Below are 27,991 nucleotides of genomic sequence, written 5' to 3' on the forward strand. Positions count from 1 at the left end.
GGAGCTGCCTCCCCCACCACCACAGAAAGCACTGAGCCAGGCTGTAACACCTGCATTTTGGAGCTGCCTCCCCCACCACCACAGAAAGCACTGAGCCAGGCTGTAACACCTGCATTTTGGAGCTGCCCCACCACCACAGAAAGCACTGAGCCAGACTGTAACACCTGCATTTTGGAGCTGCCTCCCCCACCACCACAGAAAGCACTGAGCCAGGCTGTAACACCTGCATTTTGGAGCTGCCTCCCCCACCACCACAGAAAGCACTGAGCCAGGCTGTAACACCTGCATTTTGGAGCTGCCCCACCACCACCACAGAAAGCACTGAGCCAGACTGTAACACCTGCATTTTGGAGCTGCCTCCCCCACCACCACAGAAAGCACTGAGCCAGGCTGTAACACCTGCATTTTGGAGCTGCCCCACCACCACAGAAAGCACTGAGCCAGGCTGTAACACCTGCATTTTGGAGCTGCCCCACCACCACAGAAAGCACTGAGCCAGGCTGTAACACCTGCATTTTGGAGCTGCCCCACCACCACAGAAAGCACTGAGCCAGGCTGTAACACCTGCATGTTGGAGCTGCCTCCCCCACCACCACAGAAAGCACTGAGCCAGACTGTAACACCTGCATTTTGGAGCTGCCTCCCCCACCACCACAGAAAGCACTGAGCCAGGCTGTAACACCTGCATTTTGGAGTTGCCTTCCTCAAGAAAGCAACAAAAAAAAGACCATGTTTGTATGCTGCTTTATTAACTCAATGATTTATATTTTTACATTGTTTGCAAACAGATATGTGACAAGTATTAATGCCAAAATAACATGCTAAACAGATGAGGCAGAGCCCTGAATGTGTTATTGGGAAAAGGTGACCCAACATGGTAGTGAAATGGTTATTGGGAAAAGGTGACCCAACATGGTAGTCAAATGGTTATTGGGAAAAGGTGACCCAACATGGTAGTCAAATGGTTATTGGGAAAAGGTGACCCAACATGGTAGTCAAATGGTTATTGGGAAAAGGTGACTCAACATGGTAGTCAAATGGTTGTTGGGAAAAGGTGACCCAACATGGTAGTGAAATGGTTGTTGGGAAAAGGTGACCCAACATGGTAGTCAAATGGTTGTTGGGAAAAGGTGACCCAACATGGTAGTCAAATGGTTGTTGGGAAAAGGTGACCCAACATGGTAGTCAAATGGTTGTTGGGAAAAGGTGACCCAACATGGTAGTGAAATGGTTGTTGGGAAAAGGTGACCCAACATGGTAGTCAAATGGTTATTGGGAAAAGGTGACTCAACATGGTAGTCAAATGGTTGTTGGGAAAAGGTGACCCGACATGGTAGTCAAATGGTTATTGGGAAAAGGTGACCCAACATGGTAGTGAAATGGTTATTGGGAAAAGGTGACCCAACATGGTAGTCAAATGGTTATTGGGAAAAGGTGACCCAACATGGTAGTGAAATGGTTATTGGGAAAAGGTGACCCAACATGGTAGTGAAATGGTTATTGGGAAAAGGTGACCCAACATGGTAGTCAAATGGTTATTGGGAAAAGGTGACTCAACATGGTAGTCAAATGGTTATTGGGAAAAGGTGACCCAACATGGTAGTCAAATGGTTATTGGGAAAAGGTGACCCAACATGGTAATGAAATGGTTATTGGGAAAAGGTGACCCAACATGGTAGTCAAATGGTTATTGGGAAAAGGTGACCCAACATGGTAGTCAAATGGTTATTGGGAAAAGGTGACCCAACATGGTAGTGAAATGGTTGTTGGGAAAAGGTGACCCAACATGGTAGTCAAATGGTTATTGGGAAAAGGTGACTCAACATGGTAGTGAAATGGCTGTTGGGAAAAGGTGACCCAACATGGTAGTGAAATGGTTATTGGGAAAAGGTGACCCAACATGGTAGTGAAATGGCTGTTGGGAAAAGGTGACCCAACATGGTAGTCAAATGGTTATTGGGAAAAGGTGACCCAACATGGTAGTCAAATGGTTGTTGGGAAAAGGTGACCCAACATGGTAGTCAAATGGCTGTTGGGAAAAGGTGACCCAACATGGTAGTGAAATGGTTGTTATTTGTAGACTTGATTATATGACTGTTTTGATGCCCCTTTCAGTCCACAGAGCAAGTGTCAAAACACTAAAACAAGAACACTCTACCAAGACCTTTTGGCGGTTAAAGGATCTCTCAACGAAGGAAAGAGGGTACCAACACCTTTTGGCGGTTAAAGGATCTCTCAACGAAGGAAAGAGGGTACCAACACCTTTTGGCGGTTAAAGGATCTCTCAACGAAGGAAAGAGGGTCACAATTCCAAGAGCATAAGGTTCTGTTGACGAGTGGGAAGCCTCCTGCTCTAACACACACCAAATATGTTGAACCAAAGTTGTGTTGATGAAGGCGCTGTATCGTTCTACAGTCTCATAATGAGGCCAAATAACATTCATGTACAGTTTGTTTTGATTCATTGTGGTCAGATTGGCGTCGTCTCTTTCACGTGGCTGACTAAAATGGCAATCTCCTCTCTCCTGGTTCTGCGGTCCAATGTTTTGGTTGTCTTCTAATACGTCTTGCCCACCAGGTCTACTAGTCAGAGCGTCTCGGACCATCTGTTTATAAGACGAGAGAAAAGTTCAAACAATTTCGGGTTGGTTTATGCTGTAGAAATCTCCATGAAGAGCAAACACTAATATGGGATTATCAACATCCGTGATCATTTATAAGACTCCTGAACATCTAATCAAATGGCTACCCCCCCCCCCCCCTCCCTTCTTACACTACTCTGTTATTATCTATGCATAGTCACTTTAATAACGCTACCTACATGTACATATTACCTCGACTAACCGGTGCCCCCGCACATTGAATATGCACCCATGGCCTCACTATTGTTATTTTACCTCTGCACTTTAATTATTTGTGACTTAAAAATGTTTTTGTATTTTTCTTAATTAACTGCATTGTTGGTTAAAAGGGCTTGTAAACATTTCACTGTAAGGTCTACACCTGTTGTATTGGGTTCATGTGACAAATACGATTTGATTTGTGCAAATGTATTTCTGTTTTTAATGAACATTGGAGACAAAAATATAGTTTACCTGTTGTCAACAATAATCAAACTAGCCAGTATGTTTTGCCCCATAGTTGCGCACGCACGCGTCCGTTGTGTCGCTAGAGGAAGGGGATTACTGCATTGTTGGGATAAGAGCAGGGTTGCCCAAACTCGGTCCTCGGGATTCAAGTGGTGCACGTTTTAATTTTTGACCTAATACTACACAGCTGATTCAAATAATAAACAAATTGTAACAGTACTCTTCTTGCGTTGTGTAGAATCAATCCTCGACACGAACTCCAACGTGTAGCACCAGTCATGGAGATTTATTCTGGTAGGAACAGCACAAAATTACACGTCATGCAATGCACGGCTCACCATCCAAACTCTGCACTCACGCACGCTGGTTTGGTGCTTGTTCACTGGGCCATGTAGTTACCAAAATAATACAATTACAATATACAATATAATATCTTTAACAATGTACCTGATAGGAACAGCACAAAATTGCACGTCATGCAATGCACGGCTCACCATCCAACTCTGCACTCACGCACTGTACAAAATATATGACCCCCCCACCAGACACAGTAAGTTGCTAGCTAGTACTGGCGGGAATTCTTTACAACCAAAATGCACAACCAATATTCTCCAAAAAACACTGCATCTTATGTGTGATGTTCGAATAACATTTACAAACAAATGTATATAAATTGTACATTTAAATCATCACTTGGGAGTATACAAATCACTTTTGACGTACAGCGCTTTGCAACCAACAACTCACCGCTGGTTTGGTGCTTGTTCACTGGGACGATTCTAATGAAACATCCTCCCTCGTAAGCAAGCTACGCAAACCAGCCAATAAGATGCCATGTTGAGTAGGTGAAGGCAAGACAAAACTAAAACCAAAAACCCATTGGCTTAACAATAAAGTGGCAAGAGGAATCACCAATAAAACCCTGTTACATAATCATCAGGCGTTGATTATATGAATGAGCTGTGTAGTGTTGACACGGAACCCAAACCGGCTGCCCGTGTGCGCGCTATCGTGCATAAATGTATTTTGCCCCCCCCCACACACCAAACGCGATCACGACACGCAGGTTAAAATATCAAAACAAACTCAGAACCAATGACATTAATTTGGGGACTGTCACGTTCCTGACCGGTTTTCTGTTATTTTGTCAGGGCGTGAGTTTGGGTGGGTAGTCTATGTTGTGTGTTTCTATGTTTGTTTAAGTGTGACCTGATATGGCTCTCAATTAGAGGCAGGTGGTTTTCATTTCCTCTAATTGAGAGTCATATTAAGGTAGGTGTTTTCACACTGTTTGTTTGTGGGTGGTTGTCTCCTGTGTCAGTATGTTACGCCACACGGGACTGTTTTCGGTTTGTTTGTTCGGTTTATGTAGTCTGTTCCTGTTTCATGCGTTCTTCTTTATATGTAAGTTCTTATGTTCAGGTGCGTCTACGTCGTTTGTTAAAGTGTTTTCGCGTTTTTTTGTATTTAATTTAATAAATCATGTCATATCAAGAAGCTGCATTTTGGTTCAATCCCTGCTCCTCCTCTTTGGAAGAGGAGGAGGAAAGCCGTTACAGGGACAGGTCGAAAAGCATTAAACATTTATGGTAATTTAGCTTGCACTTGCTAGCTAATGTTAATTTGTCCTATTTAGCTAGCTTGCTGTTGCTAGCTACTTTGTCCTGGGATATAAACATTGAGTTGTTATTTTACCTGAAATGCACAAGGTCCTCTACTCCGCCAATTAATCCACACATAAAACGGCCAACCGAATCGTTTCTAGTCATCTCTCCTCCTTCCAGGCTTTTTCATCGTTTAAATTATATGGTGATCGCATCTAAACTTTCATAGTATTACCACGACAACCGGCAAAACAGTTCATCTTTCTATCACCCACGTGGGTATAACCAATGAGGAGATGGCATGTGGGTACCTGCTTCTATAAACCAATGAGGAGATTTGAGAGGCAGGACTTGCAGCGTGATCTGTGTCAGAAATAGGAACGACTATTTTAGCCCTTGGTGTTGCAGACGCTCCTTGGCGCGCAAGCAGTGTGGGTGCAATAATTGAATAACATGGATTTCTAAATTTATTTTGCGTGTCCGGTCTGGTCAGCATGTTATAGGGCAAAAACCAAAACGTGCACCCCTCCTGAGGACCGAGTTTGGGAAACGCTGGTTTAGAGTTGGCAAGAAAGGCATTTCACTGTTCTTGTGCACTTGACATTAAAACTTGACACATGAATCCCTGGGTGCTGGCCTAGTGTCTCTCAGGTTGCAACCTGTGTCTGGCCTAGTGTCTCTCAGGTTGCAACCTGTGTCTGGCCTAGTGTCTGGCCTAGTCTGTCTGTTTGCAACCCGTCTCTGGCCTAGTGTAGTGTCTGGTCTAGTCTGTCTCAGGTTGCAACCTGTGTCTGGCCTCGTGTCTTGCATGGTCTCTCTCTCTGGCAAAACGAATGCCTCCACAAGTTGCGCGACCTGTTTTCCTCCAATGAGTGACTCCATTGGGCGTGTCCGCGGAGTGTGCACATAAGGACGCGTCTCTTCCGGTTCCTTTCTTCGTTTACACCGTTCATTCAGTCCTCTGGTAGCTCGCACGGTGGATTCACTAGTTAATCCATTTAACGTCAACCGACACCTGGGGAGAAGCTGTGCAGCTCTTCAAATACCCGTGCTACTTATTTACCAGCCGGTGTCCACTACTTGAGCATATCTCCGCCATGGCTAGCTACCATAAACCGGACGAGAAGACGCTGCAGGGCCTGAAAGACATCGCTAACAAGTTACGGATCAACTCGGTCAAGGCAACATGCGCCTCCAACTCTGGGTACGTTTTTTAAAAACGTGATCAGAACTAAGGTTTTGAATGTTGAGTAATGTAACTAGTTTAACTAGTTTAGATAACATTGAACCGTGTCATGCTGTAACGTTGACGCACGTAGTTGAACCGAACATGTGACGTTACTTCAAAACTGCGTGCGACATGTGCGGATTATTTTAACGCATGCGGTTGTCGTTGGTTTTAACTCGATAAATAGACCGGTTCCCTTCAGGTTTTGGTTTTTAGAAGTTAGGTGTTTTATTTTGACGTGGGGTGTACTACGTTACCTAGGTAGCTAAAGTAGCTAACATTGTTAGCTAGACATCTGCGTCAGAGTAGAAATACAACGGACATCGTTTGAATGACCGTAAATGTGGATGCACTCATTTTAATTTGAGTCAATTTTGATCAACTATAATCTAGAGTACTTATAACTGGCATCATACCAGTGTTGAATATTTGTAATGGTTTGAATTGAAGTTACGGCTAGGGTTACATTTGTTTTATAGCAACGCTAACACAAGTCACTTGCGTTCAGTCTTTGGTTTAAAGCTGCAGACAGACGTTCAGATCACCTCCTAGTAACATGTTGAAGGACCAGGGTGTGTGTGGCTTTAGAAATGCCCTTTGACTCGCATAAAAACTCACTTCAAACGTTAAATGTGCTTAGTCATGGACTAGCGCTGCTGCTTTAACCCGCAGTACAATGGGGACATTGACCTGGACGTGGGCGGAGGGCGCCTCTCGTTGCAGAACTATTGTGTTTATTGCAAAACGAGGCCATATTTCAGCCACATCGAAATACCCTTTCATCTTTTCTTTCTAAACTTTATTGCCACACCATAGAAACAGTTATTTCTCAACATGACCTTCTGGAAAGTGGAGAAGAAAGGGTCGCTGTACTCATTGGGTTGGAATGCGTCCCAAACTGCACCCTATTCCCTAAGTAGGCTAGTGCACAACTTTTGGGCACTATTTATTTTATTTGTTCAAGTTGTGACAGCCAAATCACCCACGGGCTAACAGAGGAACCATAAAGAAGGCGTACTCGGCTCCTCCGTTTATAAGACGGACTATTTCCTTGTAGAACTTCCTCCTACCTGTCGTGAGTTCCCGCAGTGTACACAAGGGCTGCTCTTTCTTTTTAAAAACCAGACAACGTGCCTCTTGATACAGGAGAGGATTGAATTGTCTTTGTTCTATCAAAGACGCTTGATTTAGCCACTTAGCTACTAGCAAGGTAGCAAACCAAATGCTTAGCTGAATTCCACAGCTGGATATCATTTATTTGACACATCTTAGAGAGTTAACTACAAGCAGTCGCATAGCACCCACAAAATGATTTATATATAATGATACAAAATACGTTATTAAATCATACCGTCGGTATTCTTAGTTAAATAAAGGTTCACTAAAACAAAGGTTTAAATAACCCAGTATATCGCCCAAGACTAATACACTGTCCAGGAAAGGGAACCAGTTTGAAGCATGGAGACCTATTGCTTTTCAGTCAGTTGTTCACAGGGAAACTCATAACCTTCCCTGGTAGAGTGGTTGATCTGGTTTATTTCAGACTATCGGAACGAGCAGGAGTATTTCAGGCCGTAACCTACTAGACTAACCCATTCTCATACTGTAGGATCACGGTGGCTGGAAACGGGACGCGTTCTATAAGCCCTTGGATTTTGTGCAAAATGAAAATCAAAACCGCTTTGGACACCTACCTAGACGCTCAAAATATTTTCTATTTTTTTATTTGAAGGGGTGATAATAAAGGGGGAACTTTTGTCTAAACTTGTCCATTTCAGCAGGTTTCAGTCACTGGAAGATCTGCTTGGAGGTAATTGGTTGAGCAGCATGCGGTTGGAGTTAATGATGACGTGCCGTTTTTCTTAAGAGTTTTTTTTGTTGTTTGCATAAGATGACTACTACCCGTTTGTTCCAAATGACACCCTATTCCCTATCTAGTGCACGTTTGACCAGAGTCCTATTTTATTTAACAAGGCTAGTCAATTACGACCCTTCTTATTTACAGTGATCTCCTGGCATCAGACGAGGCCTCCTGTGGGGGACGGGGCTGGTATAAAAAAAACTATTGTAAGACAAAACGGACAACAGCCTGGCAACCGCTACAACAGCGGACAGTGGATTGTGTGTTTTTGAAGTAGAACAACGGTTCCTTACATGAAACGACTAATTGGCTCAACCTGTTCATCGGTTTCACCTTCTGAGCTCGCCCATGGACACCAGGTCCTCCGGGGGTGGACATTGCAGATGGTTAAACCAATTTCAGGATTCTCTGAGATAAGGGTAGTCCAGGTTTTCTTGGTTCAAGAACAGCTGCTTCTCCTTTTTATGTAATTAGTCTAAGCGACACTCTGATTGGTTGATTCAACAGCAACTTGCACGCAAACGTTCCGAAAGGTCCTTGTGTCAACAACAGGAGAAATAATGGATATGTAGGAGAGGGGACCATGTTCACATTTACCTACAAATACATCCACCGCTGCAGAAGACTGAGGGAGCCTGACAGAAATACATCCACCGCTGCAGAAGACTGAGGGAGCCTGACAGAAATACATCCACCGCTGCAGAAGACCGAGGGAGTCTGGCACAAATACATCCACCGCTGCAGAAGACCGAGGGAGCCTGACAGAAATACATCCACCGCTGCAGAAGACTGATAGAGCCTGACAGAAATACATCCACCGCTGCAGAAGACCGAGGGAGCCTGACAGAAATACATCCACCGCTGCAGAAGACCGAGGGAGCCTGACAGAAATACATCCACCGCTGCAGAAGACCGAGGGAGCCTGACAGAAATACATCCACCGCTGCAGAAGACCGAGGGAGCCTGACAGAAATGCATCCACCGCTGCAGAAGACCGAGGGAGTCTGGCACAAATACATCCACCGCTGCAGAAGACCGAGGGAGCCTGACAGAAATACATCCACCGCTGCAGAAGACCGAGGGAGTCTAACAGAAATACATCCACCGCTGCAGAAGACCGAGGGAGCCTGACAGAAATACATCCACCGCTGCAGAAGACCGAGGGAGCCTGACAGAAATACATCCACCGCTGCAGAAGACCGAGGGAGCCTGACAGAAATACATCCACCGCTGCAGAAGACCGAGGGAGCCTGACAGAAATACATCCACCGCTGCAGAAGACTGATAGAGCCTGACAGAAATACATCCACCGCTGCAGAAGACCGAGGGAGCCTGACAGAAATACATCCACCGCTGCAGAAGACCGAGAGAGCCTGACAGAAATACATCCACCGCTGCAGAAGACTGATAGAGCCTGACAGAAATACATCCACCGCTGCAGAAGACCGAGGGAGCCTGACAGAAATACATCCACCGCTGCAGAAGCCCGAGGGAGCCTGACAGAAATACATCCACCGCTGCAGAAGACTGAGGGAGCCTGACAGAAATACATCCACCGCTGCAGAAGACTGAGGGAGCCTGACAGAAATACATCCACCGCTGCAGAAGACCGAGGGAGCCTGACAGAAATACATCCACCGCTGCAGAAGACCGAGGGAGCCTGACAGAAATACATCCACCGCTGCAGAAGACCGAGGGAGTCTGGCACAAATACATCCACCGCTGCAGAAGACCGAGGGAGCCTGACAGAAATACATCCACCGCTGCAGAAGACCGAGGGAGCCTGACAGAAATACATCCACCGCTGCAGAAGACCGAGGGAGCCTGACAGAAATACATCCACCGCTGCAGAAGACCGAGGGAGCCTGACAGAAATACATCCACCGCTGCAGAAGACCGAGGGAGCCTGACAGAAATACATCCACCGCTGCAGAAGACCGAGGGAGCCTGACAGAAATACATCCACCGCTGCAGAAGACCGAGGGAGCCTGACAGAAATACATCCACCGCTGCAGAAGACTGATAGAGCCTGACAGAAACACATCCACCGCTGCAGAAGACTGATGGAGCCTGACAGAAATACATCCACCGCTGCAGAAGACCGAGGGAGCCTGGCAGAAATACATCCACCGCTGCAGAAGACCGAGGGAGCCTGACAGAAATACATCCACCGCTGCAGAAGACCGAGGGAGCCTGACAGAAATACATCCACCGCTGCAGAAGACCGAGGGAGCCTGACAGAAATACATCCACCGCTGCAGAAGACCGAGGGAGCCTGACAGAAATACATCCACCGCTGCAGAAGACCGAGGGAGCCTGACAGAAATACATCCACCGCTGAAGAAAAAAGAGGGAGCCTGACAGAAATACATCCACCGCTGCAGAAGACCGAGGGAGCCTGACAGAAATACATCCACCGCTGCAGAAGACCGAGGGAGCCTGACAGAAATACATCCACCGCTGCAGAAGACCGAGGGAGCCTGGCACAAATACATCCACCGCTGCAGAAGACCGAGGGAGTCTGGCACAAATACATCCACCGCTGCAGAAGACCGAGGGAGCCTGACAGAAATACATCCACCGCTGCAGAAGACCGAGGGAGCCTGACAGAAATACATCCACCGCTGCAGAAGACTGATAGAGCCTGACAGAAATACATCCACCGCTGCAGAAGACCGAGGGAGCCTGACAGAAATACATCCACCGCTGCAGAAGACCGAGGGAGCCTGACAGAAATACATCCACCGCTGCAGAAGACCGAGGGAGCCTGACAGAAATACATCCACCGCTGCAGAAGACTGAGGGAGCCTGACAGAAATACATCCACCGCTGCAGAAGACTGATGGAGCCTGACAGAAATACATCCACCGCTGCAGAAGACTGATGGAGCCTGACAGAAATACATCCACCGCTGCAGAAGACTGAGGGAGCCTGACAGAAATGAATAGCCAGTCGATGCTTAAGTGAAGTCTCATGATTCCAATCGCTTTAACAGGTGTCGCTTACACACACTTCACAGAGCAGTTTACACACACGTCACAGAGCAGTTTACACACACGTCACAGAGCAGTTTACACACACGTCACAGAGCAGTTTACACACACGTCACAGAGCAGTTTACACACACGTCACAGAGCAGTTTACACACACGTCACAGAGCAGTTTACACACACTTCACAGAGCAGTTTACACACACGTCACAGAGCAGTTTACACACACGTCACAGAGCAGTTTACACACACGTCACAGAGCAGTTTACACACACGTCACAGAGCAGTTTACACACACGTCACAGAGCAGTTTACACACACGTCACAGAGCAGTTTACACACACTTCACAGAGCAGTTTACACGCACTTCACAGAGCAGTTTACACACACTTCACAGAGCAGTTTACACGCACTTCACAGAGCAGTTTACACGCACTTCACAGAGCAGTTTACACGCACTTCACAGAGCAGTTTACACGCACTTCACAGAGCAGTTTACACGCACTTCACAGAGCAGTTTACACGCACTTCACAGAGCAGTTTACACGCACTTCACAGAGCAGTTTACACGCACTTCACAGAGCAGTTTACACGCACTTCACAGAGCAGTTTACACGCACTTCACGGGCAACATATTGTAATAATTTTAATTATATTTTATTAAAGCTGAAACCCCTAGGGGGCACGGATCACCTGACAGAAGGAATATCAGTGAGTTTATCGACTGTTTCTGAAATTGGTTTGGCGTAGGCTACAGTATTCAGTAGTTACCTGTGTAGTCTTCATTTGGTCCAGAGGGTCTTTTTGAATGAGGATGTGTCCCATCTATACAACCAGATGTTTGGAAAATCTGCAGGATTATTTAGGCTATCATTTCTTATCATTTCTAGTTAAAATAATTTGAATTGTTATAATTTCTAGTTTTATCAATTTGAGATTAGCAAAGCATTGCTGGCAGTCAGCTGACTGCAGCTTACTGTACCTGCAATTGTGTTAGTCCTTGATTATATAGACAGCTTGATGGCCATCGAATGCAAGACGTAAAAAAAAAAAATTATCTTCAATGCCATCCAGACTCTTCGTACGGTTACCCTGCCAAGTAGTTCAACATCGCCCACATTGTACAGGAAACTGCCAGTGGAAAAACTATTGCAACTCCTATAGCTTGTAAAGCTGTCAAAGAGAAACAGAGTTGGGTTGTGCGGGTGGAAACCATACTGAACATAAACACGTTGGCCCCATATTTCATGAGCTGAAATAAAAAGATACCAGAAATTTCATACACAATTTTTATTTATTTTTTTGGCGCAAATTTGTTTACATCCCTGTTAGTGGGCATTTCTCATTTGCCAAGATAATCCATTCACCTGACAGGTGTGGCATATACAATAAGCTGATTAAACGGCATGATCATTACGCAGGTGCACCTTGTGCTGGGGAGCATGGAAAGCCACTCATAAAACGTGCAGTTAAAAAAATATAAATAAATGATTCCACATGTTTTGAGGGAGTGTGCAATTGGAATGCTGACTGCAGGAATGTTCACCAGAGCTGTTGCATTTAATTAAATGTTATTTTCTCTACCATAAGCCGCCACAGCCTCGTTTTAGAGAATTTGAAAGTAAATCCATTGGCATCACAACCGCAGACATGTAACCCGCCCAGGTCCTCCACATCCGGCTTCTTCACCCTGCGTGATCGTCTGAGACCAGTCACACGGAGAGCTGATAAAACTGGGTTTGCTCAGCTGAAGAATTACTGCACAAACTGTCATCTGCGTGCTCGTCGTCCTCACCGGGGTCTTGACCTGACTGCACTTGACCTGAGGGAAAATGCTCACCTTCGATGGCCACTGGAGAGTAGTGTGCTCTTCACAGATGAATCCGGTTTCAACTGCACCGGGCAGACGGTGTGTATGTTGTCGTGTGGGCGAGCAGTTTGCTGACGTCAACGTTGTGAAGGTTGGGGGTATGGGCAGGTATAAGCTACAAACACAATTTCATTTCATCGATGGTCATTTGAATGGATAGAGATACCGTGACGAGATCCTGAGGTCCATTGTGCCATTCGTCCGCCGCCATCACGTTTCAGCGTAATAATGCACGGCTCCATGTCGCAATGATCTGGACACATTTCCTGGATGCTGAAAATGTCCCAGTTCTTCCATGGCGGCCTACATACTCACCAGACATGTCACCCGTTGAGCATGTTTGGGATGCTCTGGATTGAAGTGTACGACGGGATGTTCCAGTTCCCGCCAATATCCAGCAACTTTGCACAGCCGTTGAAGAGGATTGGGACAACATTCCACAATCAACAAGCCTGATCACCTCAATGCGAAGGAGATGTCAGATGTTATTCCCCGTCACTTTGAAATCCATAGATGAATGAATTTTCAATTGAATGGTTTCCTTTGAGTTCGGTGTCTTAATGGTTTTGTTTTTACTGTGAACATTTTAATACAGATCGTCAGAATGCGGTGTGACTGGGTAACATGCATGTGAGTGGGTTCCCGATTTAACAGCTGCTTGAAGTCAACTGTTACTGACAACCTGCTCTCAATGTCTATCTCTCCCCCTGTCCCTTCTCTCTCTCTCTGCCGGGCTCGTCCCTTTCTCCCCCCCTGTCCCTTCTCTCTCTCTCTCTCTCTGCCGGGCTCGTCCCTTTCTCCCCCCCTGTCCCTTCTCTCTCTCTCTCTCTGCCGGGCTCGTCCCTCTCTCCCCCACTGTCCCTTCTCTCTCTCTCTCTGCCGGGCTCGTCCCTCTCTCCCCCACTGTCCCTTCTCTCTCTCTCTCTGCCGGGCTCGTCCCTCTCTCCCCCACTGTCCCTTCTCTCTCTCTCTCTCTCTGCCGGGCTCGTCCCTCTCTCCCCCACTGTCCCTTCTCTCTCTCTCTCTCTCTGCCGGGCTCGTCCCTCTCCCCCCCTGTCCCTTCTCTCTCTCTCTGCCGGACTCGTCCCTCTCTCCCCCCTGTCCCTTCTCTCTCGCTCTTCCCCTCTCCTCATCCTCTCTTGCTCTCACCCTGTTTGCAGTCATCCCACCACATGTTGCAGTGCCGCAGAGCTGATGTCCGTGCTGTTCTTCCACACGATGCGTTACAAAGCCACCGACCCACGCAACCAGTGTAACGACCGCTTCGTACTGTCCAAGGTGAGGCGGCGTTCACACGCTCCACTAGGTTCTGACCCCGTCCGTATGCTGCTGAATTGGTGCCGGTTTCCCACGTCCCATCGCCACGTGGCGATGTGCATAATAGCGAAGATAACCAACGTATTGGTGTTGAGAACGGTGGAGGGCAGCGACGGCGTTAGGAGACGAGAACAGCCTGTGTCCGTCTTAGTTGTCTTAAGAAAATTGAGAGGATACCACAACTTAATTAGGGCTATAATCAATACCACGACTTAATTAGGGCTATAATCAATAGTGTGTTAAATGTGCCTGGCTTTATACATCTCTATTGAAATATGACAGACCCTGTTTGAGTTTAATAAACAATTTCACATTCTGCTGTTTTTAGGGAAGGCGTAACTCTTTATTTTTTATATTTGGAAAAATGTTCGGGCAGCCGTACGTTCTACACACATGCTCGCTGTACACACTGTTCACCTATCTGTTCTTTCAATTGCGCTACATTTCCCAAGCACCCTCTGAGTCTTGTACTGTTCTCTGATTGGCTGTTTTCCTCCAGGGTCATGCTGCACCAATCCTGTACGCTGCCTGGGCGGAGGCGGGCTTTGTGAAGGAGGCTGACCTGATTAACCTGAGGAAGATAGACTCTGACCTGGAGGGTCACCCCACACCTGTAAGTAACCCCTGTCCCCCTACAACTGTACGTAACCTTTAACCCCTACTGAAGAGTTGTTCATGAGGCTCAAAACAGAAAACTGACAAAAACAGGGGAGGAACTACCTGGAAGTGTCACTAAGGAACATCGTTTTGAAACGTTTTCAGTTGCATGCCCTAATGAACGTGGCCCAGCTCAGGTTTGACTGACCTCCAACTGTTCTACAGAAACTGGAGTTTGTTGACGTGGCAACGGGGTCTCTGGGACAGGGGCTCGGGGCCGCCTGCGGGATGGCGTACACCGGGAAACACTTCGACAAGTCCAGGTACAGACACACACACATCATCCGACGCCGTGACGCTATCCCACAAAGCACCTCTCACCCGGCAGTGATGTTCTAGGAAGGTCACTTGTTGGTTTCTTTAACACAGATGAAAGTTTACTCTGTTTACTCTCTATAACTCTCTAAGTTTACTCTCTCAGTACGGTCCCTCTCTGCCTGTAACATCTTGTGTTGAATGAGATGGAAATGTGTTATAGAGCTGTCTGAATTTTGGTTAGAGCACCCAAAGTTACATTTGTCTTAAATCTAACTATTGTAATGTGTCCCTAGTTACCGTGTGTACTGCATGCTGGGTGATGGGGAGTGTTCGGAGGGGGCTGTCTGGGAGGCCATGGCGTTTGGTTCCCACTACAACCTGGATAACTTGGTGGCTATTATCGACGCCAACCGCCTGGGACAGAGTGAAGCTGCTCCTCTCAAACACGACATGGACGTGTACCGGAAACGCTGCGAAGCCTTCGGGTCAGTACCCCCCCCCCTCTCTCTCGTCCTTCGCTCCTCTCCTCTCATACTGTCAGTCTTCCATACTGCCCTGTGTTCGGGTCAGTACCCCCCCCTCTCTCTCTCGTCCTTCGCTCCTCTCCTCTCATACTGTCAGTCTTCCATACTGCCCTGTGTTCGGGTCAGTACCCCCCCCCCTCTCTCTCGTCCTTCGCTCCTCTCTTCTCATACTGTCAGTCTTCCATACTGCCCTGTGTTCGGGTCAGTACCCCCCTCTCTCTCTCTCGTCCTTCGCTCCTCTCCTCTCATACTGTCAGTCTTCCATACTGCCCTGTGTTCGGGTCAGTACCCCCCCTCTCTCTCTCGTCCTTCGCTCCTCTCCTCTCATACTGTCAGTCTTCCATACTGCCCTGTGTTCGGGTCAGTACCCCCTCTCTCTCTCTCTCTCTCTCTCTTGTCCTTCACTCCTCTCCTCATACTGTCAGTCTTCCATACTGCCCTGTGTTCGGGTCAGTACCCCCCCCTCTCTCTCGTCCTTCGCTCCTCTCCTCTCATACTGTCAGTCTTCCATACTGCCCTGTGTTCGGGTCAGTACCCCCCCCCCCCTCTCTCTCGTCCTTCGCTCCTCTCCTCTCATACTGTCAGTCTTCCATACTGCCCTGTGTTCGGGTCAGTACCCCCCCTCTCTCTCGTCCTTCGCTCCTCTCCTCTCATACTGTCAGTCTTCCATACTGCCCTGTGTTCGGGTCAGTACCCCCCCCTCTCTCTCGTCCTTCGCTCCTCTCCTCTCATACCGTCAGTCTTCCATACTGCCCTGTGTTCGGGTCAGTACCCCCCCCTCTCTCTCGTCCTTCGCTCCTCTCCTCTCATACTGTCAGTCTTCCATACTGCCCTGTGTTCGGGTCAGTACCCCCCCCTCTCTCTCTCGTCCTTCGCTCCTCTCCTCTCATACTGTCAGTCTTCCATACTGCCCTGTGTTCGGGTCAGTACCCCCCCCCCTCTCTCTCTCTCGTCCTTCGCTCCTCTCTTCTCATACTGTCAGTCTTCCATACTGCCCTGTGTTCGGGTCAGTACCCCCCCCTCTCTCTCTCGTCCTTCGCTCCTCTCTTCTCATACTGTCAGTCTTCCATACTGCCCTGTGTTCGGGTCAGTACCCCCCCCTCTCTCTCTCGTCCTTCGCTCCTCTCCTCTCATACTGTCAGTCTTCCATACTGCCCTGTGTTCGGGTCAGTACCCCCCCCTCTCTCTCGTCCTTCGCTCCTCTCCTCTCATACTGTCAGTCTTCCATACTGCCCTGTGTTCGGGTCAGTACCCCCCCTCTCTCTCGTCCTTCGCTCCTCTCCTCTCATACCGTCAGTCTTCCATACTGCCCTGTGTTCGGGTCAGTACCCCCCCCTCTCTCTCGTCCTTCGCTCCTCTCCTCTCATACTGTCAGTCTTCCATACTGCCCTGTGTTCGGGTCAGTACCCCCCCCCTCTCTCTCTCGTCCTTCGCTCCTCTCCTCTCATACTGTCAGTCTTCCATACTGCCCTGTGTTCGGGTCAGTACCCCCCCCCCCTCTCTCTCTCTCGTCCTTCGCTCCTCTCTTCTCATACTGTCAGTCTTCCATACTGCCCTGTGTTCGGGTCAGTACCCCCCCCCTCTCTCTCTCGTCCTTCGCTCCTCTCCTCTCATACTGTCAGTCTTCCATACTGCCCTGTGTTCGGGTCAGTACCCCCCCCCCCCTCTCTCTCGTCCTTCGCTCCTCTCCTCTCATACCGTCAGTCTTCCATACTGCCCTGTGTTCGGGTCAGTACCCCCCCCTCTCTCTCTTGTCCTTCGCTCCTCTCTTCTCATACTGTCAGTCTTCCATACTGCCCTGTGTTCGGGTCAGTACCCCCCCCCCTCTCTCTCGTCCTTCGCTCCTCTCTTCTCATACTGTCAGTCTTCCATACTGCCCTGTGTTCGGGTCAGTACCCCCCCTCTCTCTCGTCCTTCGCTCCTCTCTTCTCATACTGTCAGTCTTCCATACTGCCCTGTGTTCGGGTCAGTACCCCCCCCTCTCTCTCTCGTCCTTCACTCCTCTCCTCTCATACTGTCAGTCTTCCATACTGCGCTGTGTTCGGGTCAGTACCCCCCCCTCTCTCTCTCGTCCTTCACTCCTCTCCTCTCATACTGTCAGTCTTCCATACTGCGCTGTGTTCGGGTCAGTACCCCCCCCCCCTCTCTCTCTCGTCCTTCGCTCCTCTCTTCTCATACTGTCAGTCTTCCATACTGCCCTGTGTTCGGGTCAGTACCCCCCCCCTCTCTCTCGTCCTTCGCTCCTCTCTTCTCATACTGTCAGTCTTCCATACTGCCCTGTGTTCGGGTCAGTACCCCCCCCTCTCTCTCGTCCTTCGCTCCTCTCTTCTCATACTGTCAGTCTTCCATACTGCCCTGTGTTCGGGTCAGTACCCCCCCCCCCCCCTCTCTCTCGTCCTTCGCTCCTCTCTTCTCATACTGTCAGTCTTCCATACTGCCCTGTGTTCGGGTCAGTACCCCCCCCCCTCTCTTTGTCCTTCGCTCCTCTCTTCTCATACTGTCAGTCTTCCATACTGCCCTGTGTTCGGGTCAGTACCCCCCCCCCTCTCTTGTCCTTCGCTCCTCTCTTCTCATACTGTCAGTCTTCCATACTGCCCTGTGTTCGGGTCAGTACCCCCCCCCCCCTCTCTCTCGTCCTTCGCTCCTCTCTTCTCATACTGTCAGTCTTCCATACTGCCCTGTGTTCGGGTCAGTACCCCCCCCCCCCCCCCCCCTCTCTCGTCCTTCGCTCCTCTCTTCTCATACTGTCAGTCTTCCATACTGCCCTGTGTTCGGGTCAGTACCCCCCCCCTCTCTCTCTCGTCCTTCACTCCTCTCCTCTCATACTGTCAGTCTTCCATACTGCCCTGTGTTCGGGTCAGTACCCCCCCCTCTCTCTCTCGTCCTTCACTCCTCTCCTCTCATACTGTCAGTCTTCCATACTGCCCTGTGTTCGGGTCAGTACCCCCCCCTCTCGCTCGTCCTTCGCTCCTCTCCTCTCATTCTGTCAGTCTTCCATACTGCCCTGTGTTCGGGTCAGTACCCCCCCCTCTCGCTCGTCCTTCGCTCCTCTCCTCTCATACTGTCAGTCTTCCATACTGCCCTGTGTTCGGGTCAGTACCCCCCCCCCCCCCTCTCTCTCTCTTGTACTTCACTCTTCACTCTTCCCTCCTCTACCAGGGTCCCCCTGTTTGTGTGTAACCTGGTCTTTCTCCATATCTAGGTGGAACACGTATGTAGTGGACGGTCATGATGTTGAGGAGCTGTGTAAAGCTCTGTGGCAGGCCCAGCAGGTGAAGGGGAAACCCACCATGATCGTCGCCAAGACCTTCAAGGGGAGAGGACTCAAAGGTAGGAGATGGGAGGGGTGTATTAACCAGGAACTAAACGGGCCAAAACCCAGAAGGGACTAACCTGAACTTGTCCAATAAGAAATGCATGTTTTCATTTGAAGAATGTTTTGCAACTTTGTGCACTAATGAATACACCCAGTACTGAAATTCCACATTTTGTTTTTAAAGACTGATGGCTCTGGTTGTAACATAATCTCATGATCTCTAGATAATGTAGTTAGTTTGTTAGATAATATAACAGATTCTCATAATCTCTAGATAATGTAGTTAGTTTGTTAGATAATATAACATAATCTAATTATCTCTAGATAATATAACGGGATCTCACGATCTCTAGATAGTCTAGTTAGATATACGTTTCCCTGATGCGGTAAATGACCTGCTGACCCATCTCCCCCCTCCAGGCATAGAGAACACGGATAATTGGCACGGGAAGCCCATGCCTAAGGACCGGGCCGAGGAGGCCATTAAACACTTACAGGCTCAGATTCAGAACCCCAACAAGACCATCTGCCCCGAGCTACCCAACGAAGATACCGCCCCCGCTGACCTTTCACCTATCAGCCTGCCTAGCCCTCCCAGTTACAAGATCGGAGACAAGGTACACACACACCACTGACCTTTCACCTTTCACCCTGCCTAGCCCTTCTTACTAGAAGACTGGAGACAAATCACAGGCACCGCAGACCTATCGCCTGCCTACAATATCAGGGACACGCCCCCCTCTGACTTATGCCCACATGTTCAACTTTAGCTGTAGGCTCCTGGGTAACACTTCCTGTTTTCCTTCCTCTCCTCTCTCCTAGGTGGCTACTCGTAAGGCATATGGCGTGGCCCTGGCTAAACGGTTAACCCCTCCTCTCTCTCCTCCTAGGTGGCTACTCGTAAGGCGTATGGCGTGGCCCTGGCTAAACTGGGTCAGTCCAGTCAGAGGGTGGTCGCTCTGGACGCTGACATGAAGAACTCTACCTTCTCTGAGATGTTCCACAAGGCCTTTCCTGAACGCTTCGTTGAGTGCTTCATCGCTGAACAGAACATGGTGAGATGAAGGGGAGGGACGAGACTGGGGGGTGAGAGAGAACATGGAGAGGGTGGACGATAATGTGGTCTACCCTGAACGCTTCGTAGAGCGTTTCGTCACTGATCAGAATATGATGGGGGGGGGGGGGTGAGTAGAGGCTCTGACTAACCTGGGCTTGCATACCCCGAAGGCCTTCTCAAAAGTACCCACATATTGGTACTGCTGTCAGAATAATCACGTTTAATTTGGCACGTTCTTCGTAGACTAACTCTGTGTTGTTGGGAAAGGGCCCATTATTTATAATATTACAGGAAGTAGATAATAACAGGGCTATATACAGGGAGTAGGAAATAACACGGCTATATACAGGAAGTAGAAAATAACATGGCTATATACAGGGAGTAGGAAATAACACGGCTATATACAGGGAGTAGGAAATAACACGGCTATATACAGGAAGTAGAAAATAACACGGCTATATACAGGAAGTAGATAATAACAGGGCTATATACAGGAAGTAGATAATAACACGGCTATATACAGGAAGTAGAAAATAACATGGCTATATACAGGGAGTAGGAAATAACACGGCTATATACAGGGAGTAGGAAATAACACGGCTATATACAGGAAGTAGAAAATAACACGGCTATATACAGGAAGTAGATAATAACAGGGCTATATACAGGAAGTAGATAATAACACGGCTATATACAGGAAGTAGAAAATAACATGGCTATATACAGGGAGTAGGAAATAACACGGCTATATACAGGGAGTAGGAAATAACACGGCTATATACAGGAAGTAGAAAATAACACGGCTATATACAGGAAGTAGATAATAACAGGGCTATATACAGGAAGTAGATAATAACACGGCTATACACAGGAAGTAGATAATAACACGGCTATATACAGGGAGTAGAAAATAACACGGCTATATACAGGGAGTAGATAATAACACGGCTATATACAGGAAGTAGAAAATAACATGGCTATATACAGGAAGTAGATAATAACACGGCTATATACAGGAAGTAGATAATAACACGGCTATATACAGGGAGTAGATAATAACACGGCTATATACAGGAAGTAGAAAATAACATGGCTATATACAGGGAGTAGGAAATAACACGGCTATATACAGGAAGTAGATAATAACAGGGCGATATACAGGAAGTAGATAATAACAGGGCTATATACACGAAGTAGAAAATAACACGGCTATATACAGGAAGTAGATAATAACACGGCTATATACAGGAAGTAGATAATAACACGGCTATATACAGGAAGTAGATAATAACAGGGCTATATACACGAAGTAGAAAATAACACGGCTATATACAGGAAGTAGATAATAACACGGCTATATACAGGGAGTAGATAATAACACGGCTATACACAGGAAGTAGAAAATAACCTCCCGAGTGGGGCAGCATCTCTGCTAGAGGTGTCACTACAGACCCTGGTTCGGTTCCAGGCTGTATCACAACCGGCCGTGAACCGGAGTGCCATAGGACGGCTCACAATTGCCCCAGTGTCGTTCGGGGTAGGCTGTCATTGTAATTAAGAATTTGTTCTTAACTGACTTGCCTGCTTAAATTTAATAAAATATAGATTTTGGGGGGGGGGGGGGGGGGCTTCCTTTAACACAGCCTGGTATAGAGGTCCTGAATGGCAGGGACCTTGGCCAAGCAGTGATGCAGCTGTAGAACTTATCGAGGATCTGAGGGCCCATGACATATTTACGGCCTCCCGAGGGGGAAGATTGTGTCTTCTGTTGGGGCGACTTGGAGTGGGTCTGGTGTGATGGGGGTTGACGTGAGCCATGACCAGCCTTTCAAGGTTACAGATGCGAGTGCTACGGCGCGATAGTCATTTAGATTGTTAAGTTGGTGTTCTTGGGCGCAGGGTCTAATGGCGGTCTGCTTGAAACAACATGTCGGTATTGTAGACTGAGTCAGGGAGAGGTTTAACATGTCCAGACACCTGCCAGCTGGTCAGCGCAGTACTCATCCTGGTAATCTGTCCAAGTAATACTGTTAAACTTTTATCCTTCCACTATTAGTTCCAGAAATGACCTTTTCTGGAATTACAATATGCAAAAAAATGTTTAAATTGTCCACCTTTTAAAAAATCCTATTTTCTGTGTAGGTGAGCGTGGCGATCGGCTGTGCCACGCGGGACCGCACGGTGGCGTTCGCCAGCACCTTCGCTGCCTTCCTGTCTCGGGCTTACGACCATATCAGAATGGCTGCCGTCTCAGAGTCTAACATCAACCTGGCGGGATCACACTGTGGAGTCTCTATTGGTCAGTACTGTCTAATCACCTATTTCCCCCCCCCCCCCCCTTCCCTCCACCAATCAAACTCCTTCTTTCAATAACCAATCGCACTCCAATTCCCTGTCCCTTGGGCATACTGCCAAATTCTCTGAAACGACATTGGCGCCGGCTGATGGTAGAGAATAATTCTCAGGCAACGGCTCTCGTGGACATTTGATCATGAAAAATTACATTTGTATAAATGAAGCCGTAATTGTACGGTGTAATGTGGATCGGACTTATCAAGAGGTAGCTATTCTGAAAGTGGGGGTACGGGGCATGTGGTCTCTCCACTAAAGTGGGGGTACGGGGCATGTGGTCTCCGCTAAAGTGGGGGTACGGGGCATGTGGTCTCTCTGCTAAAGTGGGGGTACGGGGTATGTGGTCTCTCTGCTAAAGTGGGGGTACGGGGCATGTGGTCTCTCCGCTAAAGTGGGGGTACGGGGCATGTGGTCTCTCCACTAAAGTGGGGGTACGGGGCATGTGGTCTCCACTAAAGTGGGGGTACGGGGCATGTGGTCTCTCCACTAAAGTGGGGGTACGGGGCATGTGGTCTCTCCACTAAAGTGGGGGTACGGGGCATGTGGTCTCCACTAAAGTGGGGGTACGGGGCATGTGGTCTCTCCACTAAAGTGGGGGTACGGGGCATGTGGTCTCTCCACTAAAGTGGGGGTACGGGGCATGAGGTCTCTCCACTAAAGTGGGGGTAACGGGGCATGAGGTCTCTCCACTAAAGTGGGGGTAACGGGGCATGAGGTCTCTCCACTAAAGTGGGGGTAACGGGGCATGAGGTCTCTCCACTAAAGTGGGGGTAACGGGGCATGAGGTCTCTCCACTAAAGTGGGGGTAACGGGGCATGTGGTCTCTCCACTAAAGTGGGGGTAACGGGGCATGAGGTCTCTCCACTAAAGTGGGGGTAACGGGGCATGAGGTCTCTCCACTAAAGTGGGGGTAACGGGGCATGAGGTCTCTCCACTAAAGTGGGGGTACGGGGCATGAGGTCTCTCCACTAAAGTGGGGGTAACGGGGCATGAGGTCTCTCCACTATTTCATGAGGAAATTATTAATTAATAGAGAAGGGGGTGGTGGTCAGTTCCCTACCCTGTTGTAACGAGGAAATCCTCATTTTGTGGTGAATTCGCTACGATGGGACGGGGGCCTTCCCTCCCCCTTTGCCACCGAAATGGTGAGCCCTTTGAAATTCAATTGTCAAGCCGGACTTTTTATTCCGAGTTTTATTTGCCTCTATAGTCTGTTATAAACTAATATACTTTTGAAGTAGTATCTTTGGTGGGTAAATTGTATTACTGAAAATAAATACTAAAACTTTAGGAGCCATGCTATTTTAGAGGGTTATTCTACCTGTAAGATTTTTATGGGAAGTTAAATCTGCTTTCATATTAAGTAATGGAATGAATTTATTAGTCACTAATTAATCACTAACTGTTTTGTGGTCCCCTTAAAGCAGGGGTGTCAAAGTCAAATGGACGGAGGGCCAAATAAAAAATTTAGCTACAAGCCGAGGGCCGGACTGTTCGAATGTTCATTGAAAAAAATTTAAATGACGCATATAGTCTAGTGAACCTAATTGAACCTACTGAAAACCTAACAAATATATTCCAATATGATCAGATAAATAAAGCAATATTTTCTTATGGCTCTGTCAGTAATCTTTAATTTTCAACAGACACAAAAGACAAATTTCCTTTATATAAAAATCCCCATAACATGAACATTAAATGAAAGAAACCGGTATTCAAGGCACCATCAGTAGCCTATATTTTCTATTTTAGCAAAAGTGGGCTAAATTTACTTCAAAGAAAAAAACAATAATAGCAATTTTCTATCATCCACTCAACTGAAATATTTTTAAAATATAATTGGATTGAAATACAATAAAATAAAGTGCAAAAATCTATTAATCAAAAACAACACTTTGTTTAAGGAGAAGTAACATGCAGTGAAAACAAATATTAAACTTTAACTTTTAAACTTGAACTGAGTAAAAACTCTAAATATGTGATTGCACAGTAATGTTCACTTGTTTGAGGTTGAGGGTGATACTTGGTGGTGTCCCATCTTTTCCACAAGTTCATCAATGTTCGGGGTAAGGCTCTGAGCTGAGGAAATCCTCAGAATTGAGTGGAGGTGTTCAGCAGTAAGTCGACTTCTGTGTGATGTTTTGTTCAGGTTCATCAAAGAAAACAGTTGTTCACACAGGTATGTGCTGCCAAACATAGACAACGTTTGAGCAGCCTGGATGCGCAGCTGGGGCATTGTGTCGGGGAGGAAACGGGCGAACTCCGCAGCACCCACTGCCGCATATTTTGCCCTCAGTGCATCATTGCATTGGAGGTCAATCAACTCCATTTGGAGGTTTGGTGGTGAGCTTTCCACGTCAACAGCAAATGGGTTACCGAGCAGTTCCAACCTGCTTTTTTGTGCTTCAAAGTCAGCAAATCGGCGTCGAAAGTCAGCGGCAAGCATACCTATTTTATCAGCCAACTGTGCGCTCGGGAACGCACTGGTAGAGAGCTTCTCTTTCATGGTCTGGCAGCTGGGAAAGTGGCTCAAATTTTCTTTCCGCATCTGCGTCTCCCACAGAGTCAGTTTGGTTTTAAATGCCTTCACTGTACTGTACATATCAGAGATGACATGATCCCGACCCTGCAGCTGCAAGTTCATTGCATTCAGATGACTCGTAATGTCACACAAAAGCCATTTCACACAGAAACATTTCGTCTCGGAGTTGTGTTGTGTCACTTTCTCCACACAGAAGACACACAGGTTTTCCAGCTACCTCCGTGAACATATACTCCGACTCCCACCTTGTTTGAAACCCCCTGTTCTCAGTGTCCACCTTCCGTTTTGCCATTTTTGATGGGTATCTGAAAGTTAATTTTACTGTGATGCTGACGACTGCTGTGCCAATAAATATTGAAATGAAGCAGCCTACTGCTCGGTGCGTCACCGTTGCATTGTGGGAAATGTAGTATTGGTGCGTGTAAAAGATCTGCGGGCTGCCGGCTTGCTGCGGTCTGCGGGCCGGTTCTAATAATAAATCAAGATCATCCCAGGGGCCGTAAAAAACCTTCTCGCGGGCCGGATGTGGCCCGCGGGCCTTGACTCTGACATATATGCCTTAAAGGATTGCTGTAGAGGGACTTGTTATAGACATAATTTTTCCCACATTTTTGATTATTCTGAATATTTTACACAAAGGGGTTATTGATTTTTCAGTATTGGTAGTATATCAGATCATCTGCAAGTGATTCTAGTTGATATTCATGTTTACTGATGCCTGTTACGTTACTTCCTGTCCTCAGGTGAGGATGGCCCCTCCCAGATGGCATTGGAAGACATCGCCATGTTTCGTGCTATCCCAACATGCACGCTGTTCTACCCAAGTGACGGCGTCTCCACCGAGAGGTCTGTGGAGCTGGCTGCTAACACCAAGGTCAGGACCTAGTTCTCCCCGAGGGAGGGGGGGCGGGCGGTGCGGGTGAACCCGAGGGGGGGAGGCGGGCGGTGCGGGTGAACCCGAGGGGGGGAGGCGGGCGGTGCGGGTGAACCCGAGGGGGGGAGGCGGGCGGTGCGGGTGAACCCGAGGGGGGGAGGCGGGCGGTGCGGGTGAACCCGAGGGGGGGAGGCGGGCGGTGCGGGTGAACCCGAGGGGGGGAGGCGGGCGGTGCGGGTGAACCCGAGGGGGGGAGGCGGGCGGTGCGGGTGAACCCGAGGGGGGGAGGCGGGCGGTGCGGGTGAACCCGAGGGGGGGAGGCGGGCGGTGCGGGTGAACCCGAGGGGGGGAGGCGGGGGTGAACCCGAGGGGGGGAGGCGGGGGTGAACCCGAGGGGGGGAGGCGGGGGTGAACCCGAGGGGGGGAGGCGGGGGTGAACCCGAGGGGGGGAGGCGGGGGTGAACCCGAGGGGGGGGTGAACCCGAGGGGGGGAGGCGGGGGTGAACCCGAGGGGGGGAGGCGGGGGTGAACCCGAGGGGGGGGGGAGACGGGGCGGTATGAACTAAGCCGTGTATGTGTTCCAGGGTATCTGTTTCCTCCGCATCACCAGACCAGAACTAAAGGTGATCTACGACCCCAAGGAGAAGTTTGAGGTGGGCGTGGCCAAGGTGGTGCGTCAGTCCGACAGCGACAAGGTGACCGTGATTGGAGCTGGAGTGACTCTGCATGAAGCCTTGACTGCTGCTGACCTGCTGGCCAGCGAGGGTAAGAGCGCCTCCTGGTGGCCTGGCAGAGAAATACACCACAAACTGTGGCCTGGATTCCAACCTTAACTGACATTTTGTTTTTCTTAAATGTCAAACAGCTGAATGACAACAGCTTGATGTTGTATAATGATTTAAGTCAAAGTAATTGTATCAATTCTGATTTATTTTGTCTCCATGCAGTTTCTTAATTATTTTTTTTTAATCCAATCCAAATTCAGATGTAGTTTCTCTTCCACTAACTGGTTTCTGGTGGAACAGCTCTTTCTGAATGTGCAGCAGTTCACTAAACCACTGTAGTAAAACAATAACGAATACTATTTGATGAGGAAGAATTACGGCTCATTAGTGCGTTTCGTTCGTGTAGGAGTGAACATCCGTGTGATCGACCCGTTCACCATCAAGCCCCTGGATGCTGCCACCATCTTATCGAGCGCCCGCGCCACCGGCGGGAGAATCATCACCGTCGAGGACCACTACAGAGAGGGTGAGGACACGTCTGTTAATTGTTTTGTGCTTCATCGTGGCTCTGTGTTTCTAACCCCCCTCTTCCTCTGTCACCAGGTGGTCTGGGGGAGGCGGTGCTGTCTGCGGTGGGGGAGGAGCCTGGTATCATGGTGACGCGCTTGGCGGTGAACCGTATACCCCGGAGTGGAAAACCTCAGGAGCTCCTGGACCTGTACGGCATCAGCGCCAAACACATCGCCAACGCCGTGCGCCAGACCTTCGCTAACTGAAACATGGGCCCTGGTCTAAAGTAGTGTACTATATAGGGTGACATTTGGGATATACACAACTCTTCTCTCCTCTCTGACCTGTCACCCCCCCCTCCCTCTCTGACCTGTCACCCCCCCCTCCCTCTCTGACCTGTCACCCCCCCCTCCCTCTCTGACCTGTCACCCCCCCCTCCCTCTCTGACCTGTCACCCCCCCCTCCCTCTCTGACCTGTCACCCCCCCCTCCCTCTCTGACCTGTCACCCCCCCTCCCTCTCTGACCTGTCACCCCCCCTCCCTCTCTGCAGTCTGAGGGGTGAAACGTCGTGGACCTCTGTTCTGGACCTTTCTCCACCCGACCTTCTCCTTCTCACCATTTCTATTGAAGATGAATTGTGTCTTTGTCAGATTCCTTAAATCCCATGTTTCTGTATCGCTCTTCATTCCTTCTCTTTCCATTCCAACCACATTCCATGTGTTCTAACTGTTCTAGCTGTTCCATGTGTTCTAGCTGTTCCATGTGTTCTAGCTGTTCCATGTGTTCTAGCTGTTCCATGTGTTCTAGCTGTTCCATGTGTTCTAGCTGTTCCATGTGTTCTAGCTGTTCCATGTGTTCTAGCTGTTCCATGTGTTCTAGCTGTTCCATGTGTTCTAGCTGTTCCATGTGTTCTAACCTCCATGTTTCTCCATAGCACTGTTACAGGCACACCGCCATCTTGGTTTCTCATTGAGCCAGCATGGTGTCTAACTGATGCAGGGAATTGACGGACCAGAGTTGTAATGACTCACTTACAAAAGAGCTGAATTTTAAACTGCTATGTAATATACTGTTCTCCTGACCTGTTGGTATCTGACCTTGATCTCTTCATGTGTCTGTTACTGCTGCTGTGTTACCCAGGCCCTGTCAACTCATGGTTGGTTTGCATTGCCGTTATGCTGAAATAAAAACCTGACCCAATGTTGTCTTTGTAAAA

The 27,991-nt window shown here is 48.4% G+C and overlaps 1 protein-coding gene and 1 long non-coding RNA gene across 3 annotated transcripts; one reads left to right on the top strand and one right to left on the bottom strand.

Annotated features, from left to right (window-relative positions):
- Positions 1-730: 730 nt before the first annotated feature.
- Positions 731-3,847, bottom strand: LOC129861398 (uncharacterized). Of its 2 annotated transcripts, XR_008760588.1 has the most exons (3): positions 3,537-3,847; positions 3,096-3,380; positions 731-2,606 (listed from the first exon to the last, which is right to left on the bottom strand). It is a non-coding gene; the product is annotated as an uncharacterized LOC129861398 (long non-coding RNA). The 2 variants fall into 2 exon arrangements; XR_008760587.1 differs by lacking the exon at positions 3,537-3,847 and having other exon boundaries at positions 3,310-3,496.
- A 1,760-nt stretch (positions 3,848-5,607) lies between these two features.
- On the top strand, positions 5,608-27,975 carry LOC129861399 (transketolase-like). Its single transcript, XM_055932795.1, has 13 exons — positions 5,608-5,897; positions 13,803-13,920; positions 14,459-14,572; positions 14,782-14,879; positions 15,168-15,359; positions 18,601-18,728; positions 19,135-19,331; positions 19,605-19,769; positions 21,914-22,070; positions 25,409-25,539; positions 26,124-26,304; positions 26,671-26,790; positions 26,868-27,975. Exons 1-13 carry the CDS (start codon positions 5,791-5,793, stop codon positions 27,038-27,040), a joined length of 1,881 nt encoding a protein of 626 aa, XP_055788770.1. The 5' UTR covers positions 5,608-5,790; the 3' UTR covers positions 27,041-27,975.
- Positions 27,976-27,991: the final 16 nt, after the last annotated feature.

Source organism: Salvelinus fontinalis, chromosome 8, assembly GCF_029448725.1.
Source record: "Salvelinus fontinalis isolate EN_2023a chromosome 8, ASM2944872v1, whole genome shotgun sequence".
NCBI lineage: Eukaryota > Metazoa > Chordata > Actinopteri > Salmoniformes > Salmonidae > Salvelinus > Salvelinus fontinalis.

Bases quoted from the DNA above. Each gene is read 5' to 3' on its own strand.
- LOC129861399 (XM_055932795.1), top strand. From the start codon at position 5,791: ATGGCTAGCTACCATAAACCGGACGAGAAGACGCTGCAGGGCCTGAAA. The intron at 14,573-14,781 runs GTAAGTAACCCC...ACTGTTCTACAG, and splicing joins TGGAGGGTCACCCCACACCT to AAACTGGAGTTTGTTGACGT. The intron at 19,332-19,604 runs GTACACACACAC...CTCTCCTCCTAG, and splicing joins GTTACAAGATCGGAGACAAG to GTGGCTACTCGTAAGGCGTA.